Consider the following 27,148-nt stretch of genomic DNA (forward strand, 5'->3'; position numbering starts at 1 on the left):
ATGCCCTTTCCTAAATCCCTCACTAGAACATCTTCAGGATCTAGTGACTCACCTCCAAAGATTACTACATGGCCAAAGACATTGGATGTTACCTCTGAGTCTAGTGGTTTCAAACACTAAAACCATTTGAATTTCCTCTTGATGACATTCTGTTGCTTTCTTGCTTGTGTGCTCAGAGGGAAGCCAGCTGCTATGTTGCAAGTCCTGCCCCTGGTGAGAACTTGGAAATCCTCTGCCCAATATCCCATGAGAAACTGAATCATGATAATAGACATGTGAGATTGGAAAAAAATCTTCCACTGCTCTGGTCCTGATATGACTGTAACCCTTGCTGACAGCTTGTCTGCAGCCTTGGACTGCCCTGTAATATTAAAGTAAAATGTCAGGTTATCAAACAAGTGTGCAAAATGCAATTGGTTTCTAATAATGTCAACATATACTATTAGGAAAGAATTAACATTGGATGGTCATTCAAATTAGTAAAATTGTATATCTCAAAGCATAAAACACCAAATGATGTCAAAGACATATAAAAGGAAAATAAGTAATTATCCTTAGAGACAAAATATTTGGTAAGAAAATGTAGTGGTATCACAAAGGTGGTATGGAAGTCCTAATTCTTCCTAAATTACTTGAAAAAGACAATGCATTTTCATGTGTGAGACATGTATTGATTCATTACATTGGAGTCTGAATTTTATATTGAAATTCCCCACTACTTAGAAATCAGATTTGGAGTAAATATCAGCTTCCTTCTAAGAAGACAAACCAAGATCTATCGAGGACAGTTCTCTTCCTCCTATTCCATTAATCTTAATTCTTAGAGACATAGATAATATCTACCAATTTGTATGATTTTGTGGTTTGTCAGTTGAGCTCTTAGGCCATCCAGGAAATAAAAAATTGACCTGTGTCCTATACCACTAGAGATTGCTAATCCTAGGTAGGTGGTCTCCATGGGTGTTCTCTCCACCCAGACTCACCATCTGCCTTGGGGTAGAGTCTGTTCATGCCCGAGTCAGTCCTTCCGTCAATCCTGAGGTCAGAGCCTCAACCTTTTCTCTCATTTAGCACAATAATGACATTGATCACACATCCCTCAGTCATGTCCCAGCAGGCATGAGGTACAGCTAAGTGACTGTTGCAGATGATGATGTATTTAGATGTGACTGTTTGGAATATTGTTTCCTCATCATTAGTACAAATGTAGCCATTCATATAGCCTTATGGGTGGGGGCTTCAAATGCAATGTCTCAACGCTGAGTGTTGAGGAGTTTATTTCCTGTTTCTAGGGGGATTTCAGAAGTCTCATTCAGAATTTTGCTTTCCTCTACCACCGGTCTTAGCTGCCATCGTACTGTCACCACCTTGGCAGGCAACGCAATCCTCAAAATTTGTTGATGTGTACTCCAAATGATCACAAAGACAGTGCTGATAAGGAAGGGGTGAAACTAATCATGATATTAAGTCCCATATGGAGGGTTTCCTAGTGCCAGCCTCTGAACTAGGAATAACTTGTTTCATTTTTTTTCTGAATAAACACCCCAATAAAGAGGAACATATTTTATCCTTTATTACAGGTGAGGAAAAAAGCTCAGCCTCGCACTATAACTTTTACTGTGTCCTAGAGTAGACATGGGTAAGTCCAGATATGACCTTGGAGAGTAAGCCTCTAGACCCAAAGCACCAAGCCAACCCAATCTGTTGTTTCATTTCCCTGGTCACTGCTGGCATGGTGCTAGGAGGGAAAGGACTGAAACTAATTATTTTTTGTTCCCAGAACATATCACAGTGCTTGACCCAGATAGGTAATGAATCAACAAACCTGTTGAATACTGATTACCCTTCCTTACTTCATAGGAATGAAGAAGGAGCAATATGAATTAGACACACTACATTGACAGCTCTTCCATGGATGTCCCATAGGAGTAAAGACAAGATTAAAAGTTGGAGCTGTGGATATCTGTGGCATTAATTTTCTTAGGGGACTCCTATTTTCTCTTAAATATAACTTCTAACTTTATATTATCACATCAGCTAAGCTAAATAAAAATTAAAAAGAAAACGGGGCAGGCCACAGTGGCTCAGCAGGCAGAGTTCCCACCTGCATTGCTGGAGTCCCAGGTTTGATTCCCAGTGCATGCCCATGAAATTTTTTTTTTAAAAATAGAGGAACAGAAAAGGAAATTCAATCTTTTCTTATGGCCAGAAACACAGTTTAGAATTTAAAAAGAAAAAATTCACCTGTGCCCAAATTTTTTGAGATAAGATAGGCTTCAACATCAGCCATATAATTGAAAATAAAGGTGGCTAAATCTTTTGGGGAATTCATTAACCAATAATCCTGTTATTCCAATATTGATTTATATCTCAATTCCAAATGATGATTTTTTTTTTATGTGCCAAACCACCAGGGAGTCATAAATGAGTTTCAGATATTGATTCTCATTTCCCTCCATGGGAACTGAAGAGCTTTTCCTTTTCACATCTGCTTTAATTCCAGATGAACAAATGGAAGCAAACCCATTGGATTTTCTCCCTTGGGAATAGCTTATTTCATCTTCGAATTTGCTGAATAAGCCAGTGGTTTCCAGTATTCTTGCACAATTTAGATTGAAGGGCTTATATGAACGGTTGTTAAATTTCCCCCCAGTATGGAAATCCAATATTCTGAAATAATGTTCTATAGAGAAGATGGGTTTTGCTGTGGAAAAATCATAGGAGAACTTTTACCACACTTCTTTGGGAGTATTTCTAACATGATAGTTTAACAATAAGAGCACTTATTTGGTTGTGTATGATTTTTCTATTGAGGAAGCATGAAGGAAATTAATAGTAAGGTTTAATATGCATCAAATGTTGAAATGCATGCATTTACCAGTCATGAGTATAAGCTTAAGAATTTATCAGTTGGATGAATAGAGAAAGGTTTGGGAATTTTTATAAGATTATTTAACAACAATGAAAATGAACTTCATCTCCAACAATATTATGCATCAGGTTAACTAGAATTTAATCAAATGAGTGATAAAGGGAGAGTCAAAAATCACAATATTAATATGTTTTGAGGTTTTGTTAGTAGCAAGATACTGTCTACATGAGTTTTCTAAAGAACTCTTTATGAGTTAATGAATCAATATAGAAAATTACAGAAACATTGTCAGGTACATACCCACCCACATTTATGACACTGGTTGTTTTAGAGAGACAGAAGAGTGGAGGAAAGGAATCATTCAGTGATAGCAAGAGAACACAAATTTTGCTGATAATATTTTAATATCGCTGTTGCTTTGAACCACTTTCTAGTCTCTTTTACTTTCATTCTGAAGCATTCCTTTAGGATGTCCTGGTTAAGTCCAGTGGTGATGGAATCCCTCAGTTTTTGTTTATCTAAGAATATCTGAATCTCACCCTCATTTTTAAAATAGCGTCTCACTGGACATAACATTTGTGGTTGACAGTTGTTTTACTTTAGCAATTTAAATTCATCAACCCACTGCCTTCTAGCATCCATGGTTTCTGATGAGAAATGTGGAATCAATTGGGACTCCCTTTTACATAACACTAAGTGCCGGATGTAATTTCGGCCCCGTTCCTCTAGCTCTCTGCCTAGCAACATATTCAAGCTATCCCATTGGACCATTCTGCTCTCAGCTCACCCAATCCCTCGCTGCCACCCCTTAGCCTCCTCACCAATCACGCGGTGTGCCTCCCCTGGCCCCTCCCTATTTCCGCCTCGCCACTATATAAAGCTCTGTACCTCCTGTAATAAACGTTCTGGTGCGCGACGCCTTGCCAGCCCCATCAGTTCCCGTGATTCATCTCGCGCACTCTCCAGACCTTCGAGCCCCCGGAACCGGTCGAGTACCGAGTTCCCCCATCTTGCTGCGAGGAAGACCCCAGGCGGGAGCTAGGGAAAGCTCCCACAACTAAGTAATGCATTGCTTTTCTCTTACAGCTTATAATTCTCTCCTTGTCCTTTGCATTTGAGAGTGTAATCAATATTTGATTGGTTACTTTTCCTTCATGTATATCTGTTGCTTCTTATTGAAACAGAGCTCGAAGGATATTAAGGAATGATGAGATAAGAAAGGAAGAAAGAAAGAAAGAAAGAAAGACACAGACGGGCTCAGGGGGTCTGAAGGTTGAGTTTACTTCAGACAGTCTTCAGACAACTTTATTCTCAACCAGATCCTAGTTATATACCACAGGATGTCAATAGATATGCAGGCATTTCCTGAGGGAGCAAGATTCTTATCTCACAGTGTCCTTCATATTTAACATAACTGTTTTGGGTAAACATTCTCTTCCTCCCAGACTGCTCTACATAACAATCGCCACAGTTTACCACTGCCATCCTGAGGCCAGCAGCTTGCAACAAATTCTGTAGGTCTTGCTTTAAACTCTTGGCTTCTACATATATCCTGTTTGCTTTTCTCTGAATTTCTTGGATGTGCGTATTCAAGTTATTTTGCTAGGGTTAGAAAGCTCTCTGTCCTTATATCCATGACTATTCTTTCCACCCATCTTTCCCTATTTTCTACTTTTAGGATTTACAAAATACACAAATTGTGTGCTTGATGATGCCCTATAGCTGTCAGGCTATTTTTGCTGTTAATATTTCTTTTTTTCTTTCTGCTCCTCATCCTGACTCTTTTCAAGTGTCTTGTGTTCCAGCTCACTGATCCTTCCTTCTGGCAGTGGCATTCTACTCTTGAGTACCTCCTGGATATTTTTCTTCTATTATTGTGACTTTCAACTCCAGAAGTTCAGATTGCTTCCTTTTTAAAATGTCTATCTCCTTACTTAGACTCTGACATTGTCCATTCATTGTTTTCCTGATCCCCTGTAGTTCTTTCTTCGTCCTTTCTTTCATCTATTTGAGCATTTTTTGCAATCAATTTCTAGAAGTCTTTGTTCAGTTTGTCCACATTTTCATCTTCTTTGTTGGTGTTTTCTCTATGTTTTTCTTCTTCCTTCAGATGGGCCATTATTTCCTGTTTCATTGTCTTGCAATTTTTTCTTGTATACTGTATATTCTAATATTTAAAAATGTTATCTCTGGGATACTAGCTGGGAAGCCTAACTCCTGGATTTATTACTTGCTGGTGAAAAGACACATTTTTTTTAACTTCAGCCGTCCTTTCAGGAAGGTCTTCCTAAGGTGGTTGCACTCTGAAGTGTCTTCTCTAACTTTCTTGGCCTCTGTTGTGTCCTGTACTTCACAGGAATGAATGCTCCATCTCCAAAGTATCTGAAGCTTGTGGGCATTTGTCACAGTCTGTTCACCTGTGCAGTGTTTAGACTCGTTTCATTGTCTCATGTTGCTTTTATCTAGAGATCAAATTCTGAGAGGAGGACCACCCTGAGGAGGAATTTCCCAATTCAGTCCTTTTCAACCAAAAAGACACAGGGACCCACAAAGGGGGCACAGACAGTCTCTAAAATGCCCTGAAGAGGGAATCAGGAAGAGAGATAAATCTTCTCCAAGGGTTCCCAAATGCTGAGCTTTCCTGGTTTGCCTGATATATGCAGCCGTTCAGATAATTTTCCCCTGCAGCCCTGAATAAGTACTGTATCTTTATTTTTCTTCAGGGAGTATTGAAATAATGGTTGACACCATCTTTTCCCCAGTTGGGTTGAGACAATAGGGTGCAATCAGACCAGGACCCAGTGATGCAAACTTGCTAATCCTGTCATTTGAAGTGCACATGTGCCAGTTTAGAGAGACTCATTTCTTCCTTTGGTAGTGACAATTCTTATGGAACCTGGGCTCAGAGATAGAGGTAAACAAATTTCTGGATGGGATTTCTGAAATCCCCACTGAAACATAACCTCCATAGCTCTCAGTGTTGTGATGATGTTACAAACGAAAGCCTTCTAATTTGGCTATCTCAATAGTTACACTTGTACTAATGATGAAAAAACAGAATTCCCAAACAGCCATCCCTAAATCTAATATCTCCCGTGACATTCACTTTGCTGCTTCTGGTCCCGGCTGGGGCATGAATGACGAATGTGTATGCAATGCCATTATTCTGCTGGACAGGAGAAAATGCTGTGGCAGCAACATTGGGACTGGCAGGAAGACAAACTCAGGCATGGGCCACCTAAGGCTGAGGAGGTTTCTCAGAGAGAAAATTCCCACGGAGACTGTTTCCCCAGGACCAGCAATCTCAAGTGTATTCTTTAGTGTTGGATGGCTTAAGAGCTCAATTCGCAGCATGGATAATTAGCTAAATAACTGTTATTTAAATATGAGGACTTATTACTGTTAATGGGCTGAAAGTAGAAGAAATCTCATTGTCCTTAATGAAACTGGCTCTGCCCTTCTCCCAGAAGGAAGCTGGCATTTATTCCAGATATTACTTCCAAATAGCAGACTATAACATAAAATTCTCATACTCATTTTATAAACCAATGTACAACTCAATGACTGAAAATGTGGTGAACTCCTCAAGTAATTTAGGAAGAATAAGGACTGCCATACCAACAACCTGACAATCTATTTTCCTTATCAACATTTTGCCTCTAAGTAACTGACTACTATTTTACTTTTTATATACCTTGATGTGGTTTGGGTTTTATTCATTCAGATCTATCATTTTAGTAATTCCAATGACAGTTCTATCCTAATTCTTCTTTCTCATTGATATATATTTACATATTAGAAAACATTTGAATTTTACATATTTATTTTATAACTTTTTACTTTTCTTAAATATTGCAGTGCTTCACAAGGTTGGAACCAAGCTGAAAGCCAGGGTTACAGGTACATGGAAGCCAGAAGAGTGGAGGATATTCTTACAATCTCACCCACAAGACTGTTATCATAATTCACTTCCTTACTAGCTGTTGAGCAGAGAATTTCCTGGGTTCTTTGCCACATTGGTCTCTCTGTGGGGAATCTCAGAATATGGTAGCTGGCTTCCATCAGAGTAAATAAGCAAAAAAAAACAGTGGAGAATCAGGAAGATGAAATTTAGGTTCTTTTAGTCTTTTAGAACCCTAGCCTCAGAACTAACATTCTAAGTCTTTGACCACTTGATAATCATTGCAGGTGAGTCATTAGGTCTTGCCCAGTCTCAAAATAAGGGATTTAAGAAAGGACATAGCCGTAAGGTAGCAGGGGACATTGGAAGAGTCTTAGATGCTGCCACCACACAACCTTAGCAGCTACAAGAAGAGCTGGCTCTAAAACACAGGGTTCTGGAGATGTACTTCTGATTTCCAACATAATCCCCAAACCATATCTCCATAGTGCCATGTGCAAAATAGCCACAAGAAGGAACTGGTTCATGCAGAACTTCCTTTGTATTTGTTCCACTGGAAGCCACAACAGGATGTTTTCCACGCAATCAGAAGAACCATCCTGGTGTCTCCTGCATCAGCAAAGTCACTCAATCAATATCAAACTAAGCTGCAGTAATTCCATGCTCAAATTCAACAAATATGCCCAGAGTCTCTGTTTTATGCTTCACTGAAAAGGCTCACCTTTATTCAGAATGTATTTTCTTTACAATTTCATGCTCACAAATTTTGAAGTCTTTGTAAAATATGGTTTTGACTGATGTTATGTTATTAGCTGTTAGTAGATATCTTTAGTGAAGAAATCTTAAAATTGGTTTGTCAATTACTGATTAGATGAAATCTTAAATGTGTATATACAAATAAATTTGTTATTGGAAAAATGATACCATTTACACACGTGTAGATCAAAGTTAGATAATAACATTTTAGAGAACTAAAGATCTAATGACAAATGTGTACAAATGGATTAAAGGCAGGGAGGCTGTGCATTGAGATCTTAAAATGTTGGTGCTAAACAAGAGTACAAGGCATCACAATGAGCGTTCTTGAGAAAGGTGCACTGCACCCCATGCACCAAGCCTTACTCCATACTTGATCCACAAATACAAAACCTAAAAGGAACTAGGGAAATCAACTTCCAAACTCACCTTTTCAAAGTAATGAAATGTCTCGAATTCAAAACAAAATTGCAAAGCATTTGAAGATGCAAACAGATATAGCCCAGCCTAATGACCAAACTAAAACAACAGAGGAGACACAAGCTGTGAAACAACTAATCCAAGATGTTCATACAAGTCTACTAGATAAATTCACTGAGTTGATTAATGATAATAAAAGAGATCAAGAAAACACTAGAAGAACATAAAGAAGAATTTGAAAGAGTAAATAGAAAAATGGCAGATATCAGAGAGATGAAAGATTTTGTAGACCAAGTCAAAAATATACTAAAGACACACAACAGCAGATTTGAAGAAAGAAAAGAAAGAACAAGTGAACTTGAGGACAGGAAAATTGATTTTGAATGCACAAAAGAACATATGGCAAAAAAAGATGAAAAATTTGAATTGGATTTCAGGGAAATAATGGACAACAGAAAGCACACAACATAAGAATCATAGGTTTCCCAAAAGGAGAATGGAAGAGCAAAGGGCTAAAGATTAGCTGGGAAGATAATGGGGGAAACTTCTCAACCCATATAAAAGACATAAATATACAAACCAAAGAAATCCAACAAACCCCAAAAAGAATAAACCCTAATAGGCTTACTGCATGACACATACTAATCACTCTGGCAAATGTTGATGAGAAGAAGAAAATCCTGAAAGTTGCAAGAAAAAAGCTATGTACTACATTCAAGGAAAACCACATAAAACTGTGTTTTGACTACTCAAGAGACACCATGGAGACAAAAAGGCAGGGGTAGGACATATACAAGAGCCTTAAAGAGAAAGAATTCCAAGAATTCTGTACCCAGCCACATTGTCCTTTAAAACTGAGAGAGAGATTAAAATTTTCACAGACAGACAAAAGCTGAGAACATCTGACAACAAGAAATCAACCCTACAAAAAATACTAAAGGGAGTTTTGAGACTGATAAAAAAAAGGACAGAAGAGTGAGGTCTGGAGGACAGCATAGAATTGAAGAGTGCCAGTAAGGGTAACTTACAGAATAAGAGGAGAAAGAGGGAAAGTAATATATGGATCTGAGAAATAAAATCCAAAGGAAAAGGTGGTAGATTCAAGAAATGCCTTACAGTAATACTTTTGAATATTAATGGACTAAACTCACTGATTAAAAGATACAGATTTGCAGAATGGATTAGGAAGTATGATCTATTTATATGATGTTTGCAAAAGACTTCATCTTAGACCCAAGGATATAAATAAATTGAAAGTGAACGGTAGAAAAAGAAGCTCCAGTTCAAATGGTAAGCAGAAGAAAGCAGGAGAAGCTATTCTAATAATAGACAAAAAAGACTTTAAATATAAAAAAGTCATAAGGGACAAAGAAGAACACTATATATTAATGAAAGGGACATTCACCAAGAAGAAATAACAATCATAAATGTTTATGCTCCCAGTCAAGGAGCTCCAAATTCCTTGAGGCAAACGTTGGCAAAACTGAAGGGACAAATAGATATTTCAATAATAATAGTGGGAGACTTCAGTATACCACTCTCCTCTATATAGAGAACAACAAGAGAGAAGATCAACAAGGAAACTGAGAACTTAAACAATTTGATAGGTGAATTAGATCTAACAGACATATATAGATTGTTATACCCCAAAACAACAGGATGTACAATCTTCTCTAGTGCTCATGCAATGTTCTCCAGGACAGATCATGTGCTGGGGAACAAAACAGGTCTTTATAAATTTAAAAAGATTGAAATTATTCAAATTACATTATAATGGAATAAAGCTAGATATCAATAACTACCAAAGAACCAGAACCAAAAATATATGGAGATTAAATAATTCATATTTAAATAACCATTAGGTCAAAGAAGATTTTACTAATGAAATTGATAACTATCCAGAAGTGAATGAAAATGTGAATAGGACATATCAGAATGCACTGGTCTGAAATGATGTATGGACCCTAGAAAAGCCATGTTTTAATCGAAACCCCATTTCATAAGGGCAGAATAATCCCTGTTCAATGCTGTATGTTTGAATCTGTAATTAGATCATCTCCCTGGAGAAGTATCCCAGTCAAGAGGGGTTGTTAAATAGGATTAGGGCAGATATGTCTCCACCCATTTGGGAGTGTATTTTTAAGTTTCTGGAGTCCCATAAAAGAGGGAACATTTTGGGGAATGAGGAGATTTGGAGAGATCAGAGCAGAAAAATGCAGACAAGAGAAGCAGAGAGTCCACAAGCCAGCAACTTTTGGAGACGAAGAAGGAAAATGCCTCCTGGGGAGCTTCATGAAACTGGAAGCCAGGAGAGAAAACTAGCAGATGACACCATATTTGCCATGTGCCCTTCTAGCTGAGAGAGAAACCTGACTGTGTTCGCCATGTGCCCTTCTAGCTGAGAGAGAAGCCCTGACTGTGTTTGGCATGTGCCTTTCCAGATGAAAGAGAAACCCCGAACTTCATCAGCCTTCTTGAATCAAGGTATCTGTTCCTGGATGCCTTAGATTGGACATTTCTATGGACTTGTTGTAATTGGGACATTTTCTCAGCCTTAGAACAGTAAACAAGCAATTTATTAAATTCCCCTTTTAAAAAGCCACTCCATTTCTGGTATATTGCATTCTGGCAGCTAGCAAACTAGAACACAGAACTTATGGGATGTGACAAAGGCCGTGCTGACAGGGAAATTTATTGCCCTAAATGCCTATATTATAAAAGAAGAAACAGCAAAAATTGAGTCTTAACTGCTCATCTGGAGAGACTAGAGAAAGAACAGCAAACTGACCCTAAAGCAAACAGAAGAAGAATTATAAAAAAGATTAAAGTAGAATTAAATGAATTGGAGAACAAAAGAACAATAGAAAGAATCAATAACACCAAAAGCTGGTTCTTCATGAAAATCAATAATACGGATGGACCCCTCACTAGGCTGATAAGGAAAAAAAGAGAGGATATAAATAAAATCAGAAAGGAGAATGGGGTTATTACCATGGACCGTGAAGAAATAAAAAAAAATTATAACACTATACTATGAACAGCTATATGCCAAAAAAACTAGACAACTTAGATGAAATGGAGAAATTCCTAGAAACACAAAAACAAGCTACACTGACTCAAGGAGAAATAGATGATCTCAAACAAGCTAATTGCAAGTAAAGAGATTCACTTATTCATCAAAAATCTCCCTACAGATAGTAATAGTACTGATTTGAGGTGGGGCAATATAGTGGCTTAGGGAAGTGTGGAATTTAGTTCCAGAGCAGCTAGTAAATAGCCAGGAATAGTACAATACAATGCTGAGGCTCCATCAGTGACTGGACACACAGTGTACACCAGTCTGGACAAGCTGGACCGGCTAAGATCCCACATTGAACTGTAAGCACCCCCAAGATACAGAGCCTGGCTTCCCTCCGCCATGAGTGTGGCAGGCTGCTTCCCTGAGGGGAAAGAAAACAAACTTTACTACTAGCAAGGGCTTAACTCAACCGAGCTCCAATTGTGGAATTAACTACCAGATTCTGACTACTAAAAATCGGTCCCAGCACAGATAAACTTGGAATAAGGGCTAAAAGTACTACGAGTTTTTGCCCCAGCAGAGAGGGGGTGGAGCTGATGGGAAAAAACAAATGAGGTTTTTGAGTCTGATAGCACACAATACTGGAAGACGGCTGTACCCTAAAAAAGGGAGGCACATAGAGCCTGGAGATACATAAAGCCATGGGCAAACTTACAGAAAGTGCAAGCAGCACATGTTAGGTGACACTGACAGTAAGCCTGAAAGAATACGTACTCTGGGATCTGGTTTCCTGGGTTTGAATTCAAGGTCTCTCGTTTACCAGCAAAAGTAAGTTAGTAACTTCTTTCCTGATTTTTTTTTCACCTTTAAAAAGCGGATAATAGAATCTGCTTCATAGCACTTAGAATAGGGCCTGGCAAAAAGCAAATACTATATAAATATTATATATATATATATAATTATTTTATAGTATTTTTATAAATGCTGCTACTATCATTTTCTTTGTCAGTTGGTGGATCAATCTACAAAAGGGATTTTATGGAATTTCAGAGAACACATAAATATAGTCATCTTGGTAGGTTTATTATGTGTGTTTTCTATTTTAAGTTGAGGATCAAAATAAGTACTATTCTAACAACTTTTTGTTTCCTTTAAGACGGCAAATGCTTGAGATGTTTAATTGTTGGTGGAAACAGAAGATATCCATGTTTGCCTAAAACCTACTATATGAGTTTAATAAATAATTGTTGAATGCATGAAAGAATTAAAATAGAATTGTTAGACTGTAATAGTTAATGTGACTTGAAAGAAATTAGAGTGTACTCAAATTTACTTTAGACTGTATTTCTGTTTCAAACTTATGATATGTTTTGATGATTAGGTAGTATAAGCTAAGCTATGCAGCTATAACAAATACATCCTGACATCTAAGTGATTTAATGCAGCAGACAGATATTTCTTCAAAATTCTAGCATGGGTCAGCAGGCTCTTCTCCATGTAGTGACTCATACACTTGGGGAGCTCAAATTCTGTGTCTCTGTATTTCACCATATGGCTCCTTTGCTGAAAGGGAGAAAGCTGGACCACTGGGAAGACCTCAAACATAGTTGCGAGCACACTATCAACATCTCTCTTGATGAAACTCAGCCACGTGTCCCAGACAATCTGCAGGCAATGCTGGGAAATGTCCTCTCCTGTGCCCACGTGCCCAGGAAGGGGAAATGATAGGGAGATTGTATTGCCTTGTGCTTGTCTCACTTGATCCTCATCCTGAGGATCTTTTGCAGTCTTGAAGGAACATTTAGTGCTATTTTACAAGTATCTGTAGTCTACTCCAGTGAGTCTCAACGTCTTTTCAAAATGGACCCATGTCTTTCCCCATGGTCTTCTGCACTCTCTACTTTGTACATAATGGCCTATGTGTTTTATCTTCCCTCAGATAAACTTTATGTTTTATTTGACAACCTATGTATTTGAAGGACAGCCTTTCTTCCCTCAATAAATAAGTTTCCAAGATGAAAACCACAAGTTAAGAAGTTGACTGGATAAATAGAGGCCTTTAGCATAAGTTGTATTTTTATAGGCCATTTTACCACACAGGTGATGCAGTCAGAATTTTCTACATATCTAAGAACCAGAGTTTGTTTATGGGAAAGGAAAGGGGGATGGGAAGGGATAGGTAGATTGAGGGGTGTATTACTCATTGAGTACCAGACCATTTATTATAAAACTATGAAGTGGATTCATTTATCCCATTTTATGAGTGGGGGTAACAGACAGTTCAGGGTGATACTATATATTAGAGGATGAATCTGTTTTACATAAGGATTCTTCCTTTTCCTCCTGGATTCATTTACTCCAACTGTGAGTAAATTACAGCCCATGCACCAAAACTTGACTTCTATTTTTATCCAGCCCATGAACTATAAATAGTTTCAATACTTTTAAATGGTTGGGGAAAACTAAAAGTAATATACTTAACAACATGCAAGAATTATGTGAAACTCAATTTCAGTTTTCATAAATAAAGTTTTATTAAGCCACAGTCATTTGCATTCATTTACATATCATCTGTGGCTGATTTTTCACTACCCTGGCAGAGTGGATTCTGGTGACAGAGACCATGTGGCTTACAAAGCTGACAATATTTACCATCTGGGCCTTTCAAGGAAAAAATTACCAACACTGTCTTAAATAGCAAAGGACAGGGTATGGAACCTATTTACATGAAATTTACTTGCAACCACATGAATGGCAGTTTGCAGAGTTAATTAATATGTTACAACCATCATCAAATGAGGATCAGCCTTCAATTAAAAAACACGTATGTTTGAAACCATGATGTACTAAAAAATGTCCACCCACTTGTAACAATGCATATTAGAAGAACACATCTAGGGAATAAATAAGTATTCCTCTATTACTGGTGTTTACAATTAAATGTAGCCATTGCTTTCTTAAATCAAGTACTTATTTCTTGTTTCTTATTACATGTTTCTTGACCACATTTTTAATTCATACACATAGTTACCCCAAGCACATCGTGGTTTAAGAAGTGTTCGTGAATATTTACAAGAGATGGTGAGTAAATCCCTTCAGGAAGGACAAAACAATATTCAGAATAGAGGACAGTGAGATTGGTGACCCTCCCTCTTGGTTTTATCAGGACATTGACATTTAAAGCCCTTGCTCAGCTCTTCTTGTTCTACCCCTGGTGTCTGCATTTCTTACTGACCCACTGAAGGTAACATCTATATTGGTTATGCCTCGGTTTCACCATCACCAGTGTCCAGTAGGGAGCCTACATTTTCATGGTCTTCCATCTGCTCAATCAGCAGGTCATGTGAGCCTCATGCCTTGTTCCTAGCTCTCACACGTATGGTCTTCCCTCATCTTTTCATGGGCTAATCTCATTTCAGGTCTGATTTGTTTTGTCCCCCTGCATATCGCTGAGTGAAGAATAGATCTGGAGAGGCAGACTGAAAACATCCATAATGGTGTTTAATACATTCTAGTCTCTACTTCTTCATCCTTCTTGGTTGCCTTATAGGCATAGAACACCACTGATGTGTAAATTGGAAAATTTTAGTCACTCTTAGATTTTTTCAAGGAACCTCACTTCAAATTGCACTCATCATTTTATATAGCATTTTACTAGCTAAGCATAGTAACTTGTATTATACTGAAGTTTAATAGATTAAGTGACTTTTCAAAGACCATAGAGGGTCCAGGGCTATAATCCAGATCTTTGAAATTTATAAGAAATCCAAGAGATACAGATGTTGAAGAGGTTATTTGAAGATGAATCTTTTGAGTAAATGAATGGCTCCTAAACATCTTCATCATTCAGGTATTTCCACCGGGCAGAAAGTTGCATTTCCAAAAAAGGATCTGATTTCACTGACAATAGAGTATATGTTTATTAATTTATTTACCACATAAGATAAATGCATGGTTAGTAAAAGAGAGAAAATCAGTATGAAGGATGGAGCATAATTCAAATATGTTGGTCATAAAACCTGCTATGGCTGACCATCAAACTTGAGGTTGAGCCTCTTGGCATTAGTAAGTTACATAATTCGCATTTTCAGAAAAGAAATCCATTATTTTCTCAGAAAAATATGGCAGACATTCTTAGAAGTCAACTCTAAAATAAATTTCTGATGGAGGAAACTTCCTTTTACATAAGGCAATGAGTCACAAATTTGAAAAGTGCTCTTCATAACAGTTTTATAAAAATTAAAATAATGCTTTTCCATGACTTTTTCTTGTATTCAAGACATAATATTCAATAAGTTGCATTTCAACTTGTTCACTTATTCACCTAGCAGGTGACTCTGGGAGAAGATAAACTAATGGCCCACAAGAAAACCATCCTGGTGTTTTCTTATGCTCAGGTGGACTCTAAAGAAACTACAGAGAAGAAAAAGTCCATTTAGATGATCTCCTAAAAAGCTTTTCTGTCAGGCAGGCTTAATTGGAACAGCCATCATGAGTTCTTTCTCTTTCAAGGCCTGAAATGATGGGAAAAGAAGGTAAATATGCTAACACCCATCAAACAAAACACACCATCAAGTTCAGTATATTGAACAATGTTGTATTTGTTCGAAAGAAAAAAAATCAATGAAATATAACAAGGGGGTTAGAAACAGAGTCATTTATAGATAGGAAATTATGATATTTAAAATATGGCAATGGAAATCTGTGAGAAAAAAGTAATATTCCATAAATATTCTTGGATCTTTAGGATAAAAATGTTCAGATGAAAAGAGAGGGGTCTTTATTGTGTGTATCAGAAAATTAGGAAAAAAGAAGTGAAAAAGCAAATTGGAACACTATTTAAAGGTGGTTATGACACACAATTAAGACAGAACATCGGTATTCATCAGTGAATTTAATGTGATGGATTTAAAAAAAGGATCAAAATATAATTTAAATTTGAAAATTGGAATGGTTAACGGTTGTAATTCTCCCAGCCCTAATAGAGACAACTGAGAGTAGCTTGTTCATTTAAGAAGGTAAATTATATTATATTGTTACCTAATATCTGACTGCAAGTAGATATCACTCAGGTTCTCTATTTATCATAGGAATCATATGAGTTAAAACTTAAGGAGGCTTACTCCCCCCAGAATATGCTTTACATTGTAGCGGATGCTGAGTGTTCCTCTCTGGTCTTAACAAAATAATATAACATTTTGGGGCAAAGATGCAGCCCGGCAATCCAGCCCTGGAGGCCAAGATGGAGAAGATCTCCATGGCCACCATGACCTTCCCCTTGGTGCTGTGGTAGCTGGGGAGGAAAGTGACCCAAACACTGCAAAACACCAGCATGCTGAAGGTCAAGAACTTGGCTTCATTGAAGGTGTCGGGCAGGTTCCTGGACATGAAAGCTACGGTGAAGCTCCCCAGAGCCAAGCATCCCAGGTACCCCAGGACACAGTAGAAAGCAGTGACTGAGCCCTTGACGCACTCGATGATGATATAGCCCGGCTCAGAGTGTGCATCTATGTCAACAAATGGGGGAGAAGTTCTCAGCCAGATTCTGCAGAGAGTCATCTGGAACAGGGAGCAGATGGGAATAACCCTGACCCCAACCACTGCCTCATCCTTCTCCTTGGTACAGTGACCTTGAATGCCAGAACCACAGCGATGGTTTTGGCCAAGACAGTGGACACAGCCACAGTGAACACCATTCCAAATGAGATTTGTCAGAGGATGCAGGTGGCTGTGTTAGGACGACTGATGAAGAGGATGGAGCAGAGGAAGCACAGGAGCAGGGAGATGAGCAGGACATAGCTGAGAGCCCTATTGTTGGCCTTGACTATGGGAGTGTCTCGGTTTTCACAAAGACCCCAAGAACAACAGCCATGAGCAAAGAGAAGCACAGAGCTGTGCAGACCAGAGTCATCCCCAGAGGGTCTTCATAAGCCAGGAAGGTCACAGCTTTGAGGTAGTGAGTTCTCTCCCTGTTTGCATACTGACGATCTGGACACTTCACACACTGGTCTGTATCTGGTGAGAAATGCAAAGGGTCATCAGCCCAATTTCAATAAGTTTCTCTTACTCACAGGACCCAAGTAAATAGCAGTGGGCAATTTGAACCAAATCTGTCCAGCTTGCATTAACTCTGTTTTTCAGTCTGCTTAGTTTTCTTCCCACAAATGTTCTCTCACACATCTGCCATTCTTTTAGAATTTTAGACTTTCAGTTGGATAACAGTTGCATTTATCATTCACTGTTAAGCTCTCATATGTTCCTTTTTAAAAATATGTTTATTGGCATATAGCATACAAGGGCATAAATCATATATGTACTGATTAATGAATTATAAGAAATTGACACATGTGTAACAACACACAGCCCAAGGCAGAGCACATAACCAGCCCCTCACGAATCCATTTCGAAACCCTTTAAATCATCACCTCTGGCACTTCTCCATAGAAACTACTTTCCTGATACCTAATCCTGGAAATTCATTCTGCTTTGGGTCCTTTTACACAATATTATGGTTGTGAGATTCATTCATGTCACAGGATATAGCTAGAGTTCATTCATTTTTTATTCACTTTTTAATATATATATTTTTTATATTTTCTTTTTACAAACACACCATGTCCAGCAAGCATACATTTCCCCTTGTGTCTGTACCATATTTTGTTTATCCATTCATTTGTTCATGTGCACTTGGGTTCCTTCCACCTGTTGGCTGTTGGGATAATGCTCCTATAAACATTGTGCATAATCATCTGTCTGAGAACCTCTTTTCACTCTTTTTGTGCATATGCCTAGAAATGGAACAGCCAGGTCGTATGATAATTCTATATTTAATGCTTTAAGGAACTACCATGCTACTTTCTACCGTGGTTGTGCTATTTTAAATTCTCACCAACAATGCACTAGTGTTCCAATTCTTCTACATCTTCTCACTTGGTATTTTATATTTTTAAAATATAGTGATCTTTGTGAGTGTGAGATGGAACAATCCATTCACTATATTGTTGGACAGGCTTCAATTACATTAACACATCATCTTTCATTTATCCATTTTACTGGTTATGGATGTTTGAATTGGTTATGAGTTTAGGTCATTGCAAATAATGCTGCTATGAGCATGTTTGTACATATGCACAAATATGATGTTATATTTCTGGGTCACATAATAGGCAAATATTTGCCTTTTCAGGTAATACCATACAGTTTTCCAAATAAATACATCAATTTACACTCCAACAAGCAATATAAGAGTTACAGTTGGTGTGGACTGTGTTGTCTTGCCTGCCAGGCTGGAGACTACATTCAATTCCCAGTGCCTGCCCATGTAAAAAAAAAAAAAACAAGAGTTACAATTGTTCCACATTCTCTACGACACTTGCCACAGTAACTCCAGTTAATTTTAGCTGGAAACATTTAGGGATATTTTACTAAGATTTTTATTTGGAGTTCCCTTGTAAGTAATTAATCTGAGTGCTGACTCACATTCCACATTTAGACACTTTTTATATGAAGACCTTGTTCCCAGTTATGCCTTTTTTCTAATGGGTTTTCTGCCTTTATTGTTGTTTTGAAGGTGCTCCCTGTATATCGTAGATTTGATATCTTATTGGGTAGATCTATTTTAAATATTTTATCCCACTTGTTGGCTTGACCTTTTACTGATGAACTGAAACTAGAAATTTTAATATAGTTACATTTATTAAATATGTCCTTTAATGTTGATGTTATATCTGTCTTGTTTCAGAAATGTTTACTTCCCAAGTTGGAAATATTCTTCTCTGTGGGGTTCCTTTAAACTCTTTTGTTTTTACATTTATAATTACAATATGCCTGATTTCAGCGAGCCCAAATGGGACCATTTTGTTTCTGGATTTCCCATTTTTATCTTTTTATTTTTTATCCTTATATTGAAACCACATTATTGGGTCTCTAAAAAACTTGAAACAAGTAGAATAGACAAGACTTCGCTCATTATCAAGAAATTTGTCTTAGCTATGCTTTTCTTTTTTTTCATTTTATAATAAGTTGTAATGCCACAAAAGAGACTGTGATAGCAGTTGCATTGATTCAATAGGTTCATTTGGAGTGTACTGAAATCTTTACACCACTGTACCTTTTCTTTCATGGACATGGGATATCCCTCAGTTTTTCAAGCTTCTTAAAGTATTTCTCAATGTCCTTCTATAAGTTTATGAGCATAAGTTTTTTCAAACTTTCCTTACTTTTATTTATAAGGATTTAATACTTTCAAAATGATTTAAATGTCATTTTTTAAAATTTCACTTTCAAATGCCTATGACTGGCATATATAAATTAAGAATGCTGTATATTAACTTTATACTCAGACCACAAACTAGATTAGGAAAATCTTCTGGATCTTGTACTTACATAATATCACCTCCTAACAAAGTCATGGTAATATTGAGCATTGTTTTCTCATTCTTAATCTCTCTGCCTTGAAATGCTTTCAGTATTGCACCATAAGGTTTGATGTTTGCTATAGTTTACCAAAACTATCCTTTATGGGATTAAAATAGTTCCTTTTCATTACCAATTCTTTAAAGGTTGTTTCTGTTGTTTGTTTAAAAATCATGAATGAATGTTGAATTTTATTAAATGTTTTCCTACATTTATTGAGGTTACTATCTCTCCTTTTGGGAGGCTTACATACTAAACTGAATTGCATGAACCAAATGTTATCATAATATAACGTCTTATAAAATATAGCTGGATTTGGAATGCAGATGTTTTTAATTTATGTGATTTTATTTTCAAAAAAAGAAAGTGGTCTGTAAATTTCCTTTCTTGTAATGAGCCTGCCAGATTTTGGCACCAATGTTGTGTTATTCTCATTGAGAGAATAAGAAGTTTTGAGAAGATTGAGAAGTTTTCACATTTTTTCCTAATCTCTGGAAGAGTTTGAGCAAACTGATGCTAATTTTTTCCTTAAATATTGGTAGAGTTCCCAGTGAAGCCATTGGCCACAGTAAAAATTTATGAGAATGTTTAAATTAGGTAGTCTATTCCCATAGTCAATATGAAACTTTTCAATTTTTTATTTTTCTTGGGACAGTTTGATAACTTTTATTTTTCTGGAAATTTGTTTCTTTCACTTAAGTTTTCAAATGTATTTCATTAAATTTTGAATACTATATTTTTATGATGCTAAAAAATTTCTGTACAGAGGACCCATTTTAAAGTCCTGGTGTTCCTTATTTTGCAATTTTTCTTTTTAATTAATACATCATTGTACAGTTACCAATTTTATCTTCTACTAGAATTAGCTTTGACTTTGTTTATCCCACCTATATTTGTCTTTTATTGAGTTTCTTCATATATGCACCATTTTCTATCTTCTATTGTCTTTATGTTTAGCTTGCTGTTCTTATTTAGTTTGCTTGAAAAATACAAATGATACTCAATTACATATAATCTTAGGATTATAGGTTTTTTTCTCTATGGACAGCTTTAGCTCCATCAAAGAAGACTTGATGTATAGTATTTCCAATTTCAAAATGCTTTATAATGTCTAACGAGGAAGGTCAGAAAAATTCACCCAGGGTCAGGGGAATCACTCAGTCTAGGCACGGAGTTAAAGGATTAATTCAGTTTGGGGATTGCACAATAAATTAAGTCAAGATAGGAAATGGCTTAACTGCAAAGCATCAAATATCAAGTGTTAGGGACTTTTGACCCACTTCTCAGAAAAGGCTGAAACAAACCAAAAGAATGAAAAGATGGGGGTGGGTAGAGCACAAAGGGGCATTTGGAATTCTCCATACCCGGCTTTACCCTGAAAGCAGGGCAACGAGCCAGGTCAGGGAAGCCCAAGCTTAGGCATCTCTCCTGTGAGAATGCGCACCATGTACACTTCTCTCAAATTTTACTGTTTGCTGCTATCTGCTTTCTCTTTTGTGAATTCTTTACTGCAATGAAACCTGGAGCTCTGGTGTTGGCCAAGTGCAGGCAACATTATTGTATTCTACATTTTTAAACTTCTGTTGTTTAAAAGTGTATTTCTAAATCTCCAAGCATGTGGAAATTGAAATGAATGGGTACAGCGTTCTTTACATAAGCACGTGAAACATATACTCAAACGTACCTTATACCCAATGTGTACATGAATCATTTTTCTCAATTTGACTAAATGCCAGGTTACATCATCACTCAGTACATTTCAAAGAACTGAAATAAGTCATTATTTTGTGGTATCGAGCTGCACATTTATCACAGAAAAAAAATTAGAAAATCTCCATTCTAAAGGTGATTCCAGCATTTAATGTCACGAATGTAAGCAATTTTAAGATATTAATTACAGTATGAAAAATTATTAAACACTGATTTTCTGTCCCGGATCTGCATCATATTCCACTCGCCATCCTCAATATACTTTGTGATTCTGTCACAGAGAAGTTTGTTTTACAGTTCCCAGCATCTCTGATGATTGCATGCAGTGGTGCAATAATTGTCTTTTATGCCATTTCTAATAATTCTGCCAAGAATTTGTTCCACCCTTCATTCATATTACATGATACTAATACTGCTTCTAGGAAGAATTCTATGAGCCCCCTCATGCAGAAACTATCCCATAGGTCCCTGTATGTACTTTTATTGCATGAACATGAAATGACTCTGTTTTATCTCATCTACTCAGCTCTGAACAAAAGGAGAGAAGAAATTAAAACCTACTCTTTAGGGGCATGCTATATTATCATCCTGCTGAGACTGAGGATAGTTTAGATCCACGCTTTCCACATAAACTAATATCCTTTCAAAAAAGATGGAAAGTGGGTACTTATAATACGGTATGTTAAATTTCAAGTCAGACAAAAACTTAAGTTACTGTGCTAGAGTCAATATGGGTTTCCTAGAGACAATTTTGCCTGCATGGTCAAATGCAATAACTCAAATAAGCCAGTTTAGGGCAGAGAAATAAGTCATTTCAATGGGAAATATTATTGATTAGAAAAATTCAACCCCTAAATGAAAGAAGGAAGAATTTTGACTCTGCATTTCTCCTTCATATCCTTTCCAATTTGTTGTATGTTTGGGAGATATAATGTACCAGTGGGGGCTATCTCTGAGGGCACACACTTACCTGTCTCATTGAAAATCTCATTCTCTGGGCAGGGAGTGCAAAGAAAGCAACAAGCAGGTTTGCTCTTCTGAGAGGTTTTCCTGAATCCAGGAATACACCTCTCACTGCACACAGAGTGGGGAGTCTGGAGAAAATCAGAGATTTGTTAACACTGACTTTAACTAACCCTGAAATTATTAGACTATTTTGATGACATTGGACCATCAACAAATTTAAATTTTAAATACCTAACTCACATTAATCATAGGCTGTCATGATTTTTGTATGATATGAAATATATAATAATTAGAAATACATTTGAATAATGGGTTCTTTTCCCATTTATTGGACAGGGGCTACGAAAATTATTCAACTTCAAAGGTGGGTTGATAAATACCCAGATTTATTGAGTAGATCATTTTCCAAACAGTAAAGGGACAGAAAAATCCCATAAAAACATTTTGGTCATTTATATATAATATAAAGCATGGTGCTTGGATCTTACTCACCTCTGAAAATTCCATGAACCACTCTATCAACTTCTCACATAGAGACGATTGTTGATCATGTGGCACATCTGAGGCAAATTGTCCTACTTCCACTTTAAGTGCAAAACCTTCTGAAAATTTCCAAAAGTTGAGAATGTCATAAATGGCATCCAATTCCCTTTCCTCATCCAAACTCACTAGGTCACCAACAGGATTGTAAAACTGGATATTTCTCAGAAATGGGTGCATCTAAAAGAGATGCATCATCCTGTGAGGAAGTTCACCCCATCATTAAAGACAGAAAAACCCAAATTGTTGAACATCCCTGATCTCTCTGCTTCATAATGCAACTTTATTATTAGCATCTAATGAAGTAAAACAAATAAAAACATATGAGACCTAAATTTTCTAATGCTTATAAAGTATCAGTCAGTTTCAGAATTCCATCCAAAGTCAAGGGGAAATCCAAAAATCTGTGGATATATATGCAGAAGAATCTTAATGGAAGGATCAAATCTAAACACCCTTCTTTATATTCTGAATTTTCCCAGAGCATCATCTTGCAAATCAAGTTTATCAATACCTGAAGTGGTTGCTAAATTAAATGGGATCATTTATGTAGAATGTCCACTACGGTGTCTGGGTTACATGATCACTTAAAGAACTGACTCCCTCCCGGTTGTCATTTAAGATTTGATGGAAGAAGTCTAGATATTTCTTCTTGAAAATATTAACTGTGCAGGATGTTGAGATGCTTACCAACAGAAAGCATTGACCTTGGTTCATAACTCATTTTGTCCCTGCCATTGGCACCTTCTGCTTGATGCCTTCCCTACCTAGGACTAGATTTACCACTTAGACAGTGAAAGAAGTGCATAAACTCCTGTTGTTTTGGAGAAAGGTCCCTTAACTACTTGGCTTTGTGCATATGTGGAACTTCAAGAACACAGTTTTATTACAAGTTCTGAAACACATTTTCAAATGGAAGAGACATTACCTGCCAGGGTTCAACCACCAGCCCATGTCCATTTCCCTCAGACTGCATTTCTGGTTGTTGAAGAAACACTTCATGATGGGTCTGAGCTACAGCATACACTATAACTTCCTTCCATCATGTATTTGTCAAACTCCCACCAAGGCAACCACTCCAAGGAGGCACCGGGGGGACAGTTATCCAGTGTTGTACAGTCAGATTTTGAAATCACACACCCAAAAGAGATGAGCCACAAATTATTGAGGTAAAAGTCTTCAGGGAATTTGGAAGGGTTAGCAGTCATGATAAAAGTTTTGAAGCTAGGTATTTCATCATGGTGATGTGAAAAAATCAGAGTGAAATGGAATGAGTCAAGTAATTCTCTATCACTGTTGGCAAAATCCCATTTTGAGGTTGTAATCCAGACTTTCCAGATCACTAAATATTCCCATTTACAAAAGTTAAAACCTAGTAGTGAGTCGGTGTCACCATAAATGACAAACACACTCACTGAGGATTCCTTGATCCGCAAATGATACTTCCAGTAGTTTGAGTAATATGACCTCTCAGTGACAGGGATCATTTCCACAAAGGCTGCACAGACTCCATTTCTCTCCATCTCTCCTCTCAAGTCCCAGAGGAACTGAACACCTCTCTTGTCTTCTGAGATGGCCAGTCCCACCCATGCCAAGGGCCAGAGATGTGTCCTTGGGGGTCATCTGATACAGAGATGGAAACTGGCCACCATCACTCAGGTCAGGATCAAAAAGGCCATAGAAAGCTAAAGGGGAAACATAAAATGAACCAGTGTAAGGGAGAGGATTGGTGAGGAGCACAACCTCTATCTCAGTGAATATTAAGTAATTATAGAAAGTGGTAGAGGGGAAGATTTTCTCATTCTGTTTTATAATCATCCCCCAATCACAGAGAGCTTTCTAGGAAATAATTTAGGATTCACAGAGTTCCAGGAACCTCCTTTGTTTCCTTCCCCCTCAACCTCCTTTACGTTCCAAATAAAAGACATGGGCCCACCCCTAGTCTCTGTATACTGGTTGTGCCCATTGAGGGATGCATAAGAACAACTCCCTCATTACGCCTTTTGTTTTATAAAGGCCCCAATAATGGCACCAAAGAAGACTTGGGTTCATATCTCTTCAGCTCCACCTGGCTCACCTGTGGTACTTTGTAGAGTTCCAGGAGTGTCCCAATCTGAGCAGAAACTGCCCACGTGGTTCCTATAAGGGATGCTACCGATTTTCTCTCTGTTCTGCAGGTATAATTAGGGATGCCCTTGCCCAGCCCTGATTGCCAAAGGATGGTACTCTCCAATGTCCTCAGTTCACTGTGTAGAGCATTATACACATCATATCCCAGAGAAATGTTGGTTAAAGATGGAAGTTCCTTTTGATTTCTTCAATGGCAAAAAACATGGCCAGAGCATATTGGTAGTTCTTACACTGAAACCTTCAAAGAGAGCACAGGGATATTTAAGCAAAAAGCACATAACATTATTACCTGCAAATCTGAAACAATGAGCAAATTAAAGATGAAAGAAAGTGTACTCATTCCATCATTGGCAACAGCTGCGTCTCCTGAAGCTTTAGGATTTTAGCTAATATAAAGAGCTCAACTTCAACTCTGGAAGTCCCTGACTGAATTCTACATACAGAGGGGAATATGAAATTATTTACAAATAGGATTTTAACGAATGGAAAAGGAAACCACCTTCATGGTGGAATTTGTCATTTACTTTTTGTTTCAGGAACCAAAATGCCTTTTTTTATATTAGCACATTATTAAATGCTGTGTAGAGTAGCAGTAATAGCAACATGAAGTTGAAGATAAAGTAATTCCAACTAAAAGGTATATCAGCTTAATGGCTCAGTTCCACAGCATAGGCAGAATCAAATGTGGCAGAAAGAGACATAACATCTGTGGAGTGAAAAAGGCCCACCAGAAGACTGTCAATCAAACAGCCTAAGTCTCTACCCCATCAAAACCGTAGATCTGCCATCATCACAAATCAACTAACTGAAGGGAGAATTAGACACTTCTACAATATTAGTTGGAGACTTCAATACAACACTCTCATCAATGAATAGAACATGTAGGCAGAGGACCAATAGGAAACAGAGATCTTAAATGGTATGATAAATGAACTATACTTAATGGATATTTACACAGCATTGCATCCAACAACAGTAGGATACACATTTTCTCAAGTGCTCATGGACCATTTTCCAGGAGAGACTACATGGTGAGATGGAAAAGGCAGGTCTCAGTATATTTAAGAATATCTGAATTATCCAAATCACTTCTCTGCTTGACATGACAATAAATTGGAACTCAATAAGAGGCCAATGCCTGGAAAATTCACAATTTATGGAGTTTAAACAGCATACTTTTTAACAACCAGTGGGTCAGGGAAGAAATTACGATAGAAATTGGTAAATATGAAAAGAGAACACAATATATCAAAACTTTGGCTGCAGCAAAGGCAGTATGGAGAGGGAGATTTATTTCCTATGTTGGAAAAGAAGGAAAAACAAAAATCGAGGAATTAATTGCTCACCTGGAGGAATTAGACAAAGAACAGCAAACTCACCCCAAAGAAAATGATGGAAAGTAATAACAAAGACTAGAGCAGAAATAAATAAAATTCAGAATAGAGATAATCAATAAAGCTAGAAGTTGGCTTTTTTGAAAAAGTCAATAAAATATATGGACCCTTAGTTAGACTAACAAAGAAAAGAGAGGTGTAGATAAATAACATCAGAACTTCAGGGGTCGGGGAGGAAACTACTGACTGCAGAAATCAAGGAGATAATTAGAGGATACTATGAACAACTAAATGCTAACAAACTGGACAACTCAGACGTAGTGAAAGAACAAAAGAAAACCCATACCTCACACTTTATACAAAAATTTACTAAGAATGGATCAAAGACCTAAACAATAGTGCTAAGATAATAAAAAAGTTTAGAAGAAAATGTAAGGAAATATCTTGAGGATCTTGTAAGAGGCAGTTATTTCCTGACCTTACATCCAAAGCATGGGTAATGAAAGGAAAAAATACGTAAATGATATCTTCTCAAACCTGACCACTTTTGCACATCAAACGACTTTCTGAGGAAAGGAAGAAGGCAACCTAATCAATGGGGAAACAATATTTGGAAACCACATATCAGACAAAAGTTTAATATCCAGAATATATAAAGAGATTCTACGACTTTCACACACACAAAAACAATATATGCAATTAGAAAAATGGGCAGAAGTCTTAGACAGACACTTTTTCAAGGAGGAAATGCAGATGGCTAAAAAACACGAAAAGATGCTCAACTTCAATAGCAACTAAGCAAATGAAAACGAAAACCACAATGAGATATCATCTCACAGCTGCTAGATTGACCATTATCAAAAAACAAAGCAACAAAGATAGTGGATAAAACTGTGTTGGAATAACTTAATGATGCCCAGAGTAAACAATGATGTTGATTAAATATTCAAGTATAAGTAAGTCTTTGCATGAGGGAAACAAATTAATGTCAACATTCCAAGGTGTTGAAAATGGGGTTTTATATGGGGAAAATGCAATCAATGCTTGCTGGAGTCTATGATTAAATGTTACATTATAGTATGCTT

General features: G+C 37.1%; 1 protein-coding gene across 1 annotated transcript in view; it reads right to left on the minus strand.

Annotated features, from left to right (window-relative positions):
- Window positions 1–1,308: 1,308 nt before the first annotated feature.
- Window positions 1,309–27,148, minus strand: part of LOC143649212 (vomeronasal type-2 receptor 116-like) — a 45,714-nt gene continuing 19,874 nt past the window's right edge. The window contains 12 exon segments of the mRNA XM_077119397.1: window positions 1,309–1,431; window positions 3,761–3,885; window positions 16,113–16,556; window positions 16,559–16,810; window positions 16,813–16,983; window positions 22,064–22,187; window positions 22,552–22,779; window positions 23,528–23,627; window positions 23,629–24,192; window positions 24,194–24,284; window positions 24,673–24,900; window positions 24,903–24,967. Coding sequence (XP_076975512.1) covers window positions 1,309–1,431; window positions 3,761–3,885; window positions 16,113–16,556; window positions 16,559–16,810; window positions 16,813–16,983; window positions 22,064–22,187; window positions 22,552–22,779; window positions 23,528–23,627; window positions 23,629–24,192; window positions 24,194–24,284; window positions 24,673–24,900; window positions 24,903–24,967 — 2,515 coding nt within the window.

Source organism: Tamandua tetradactyla, chromosome 11 (genome assembly GCF_023851605.1).
Source record: "Tamandua tetradactyla isolate mTamTet1 chromosome 11, mTamTet1.pri, whole genome shotgun sequence".
NCBI classification, from domain to species: domain Eukaryota; kingdom Metazoa; phylum Chordata; class Mammalia; order Pilosa; family Myrmecophagidae; genus Tamandua; species Tamandua tetradactyla.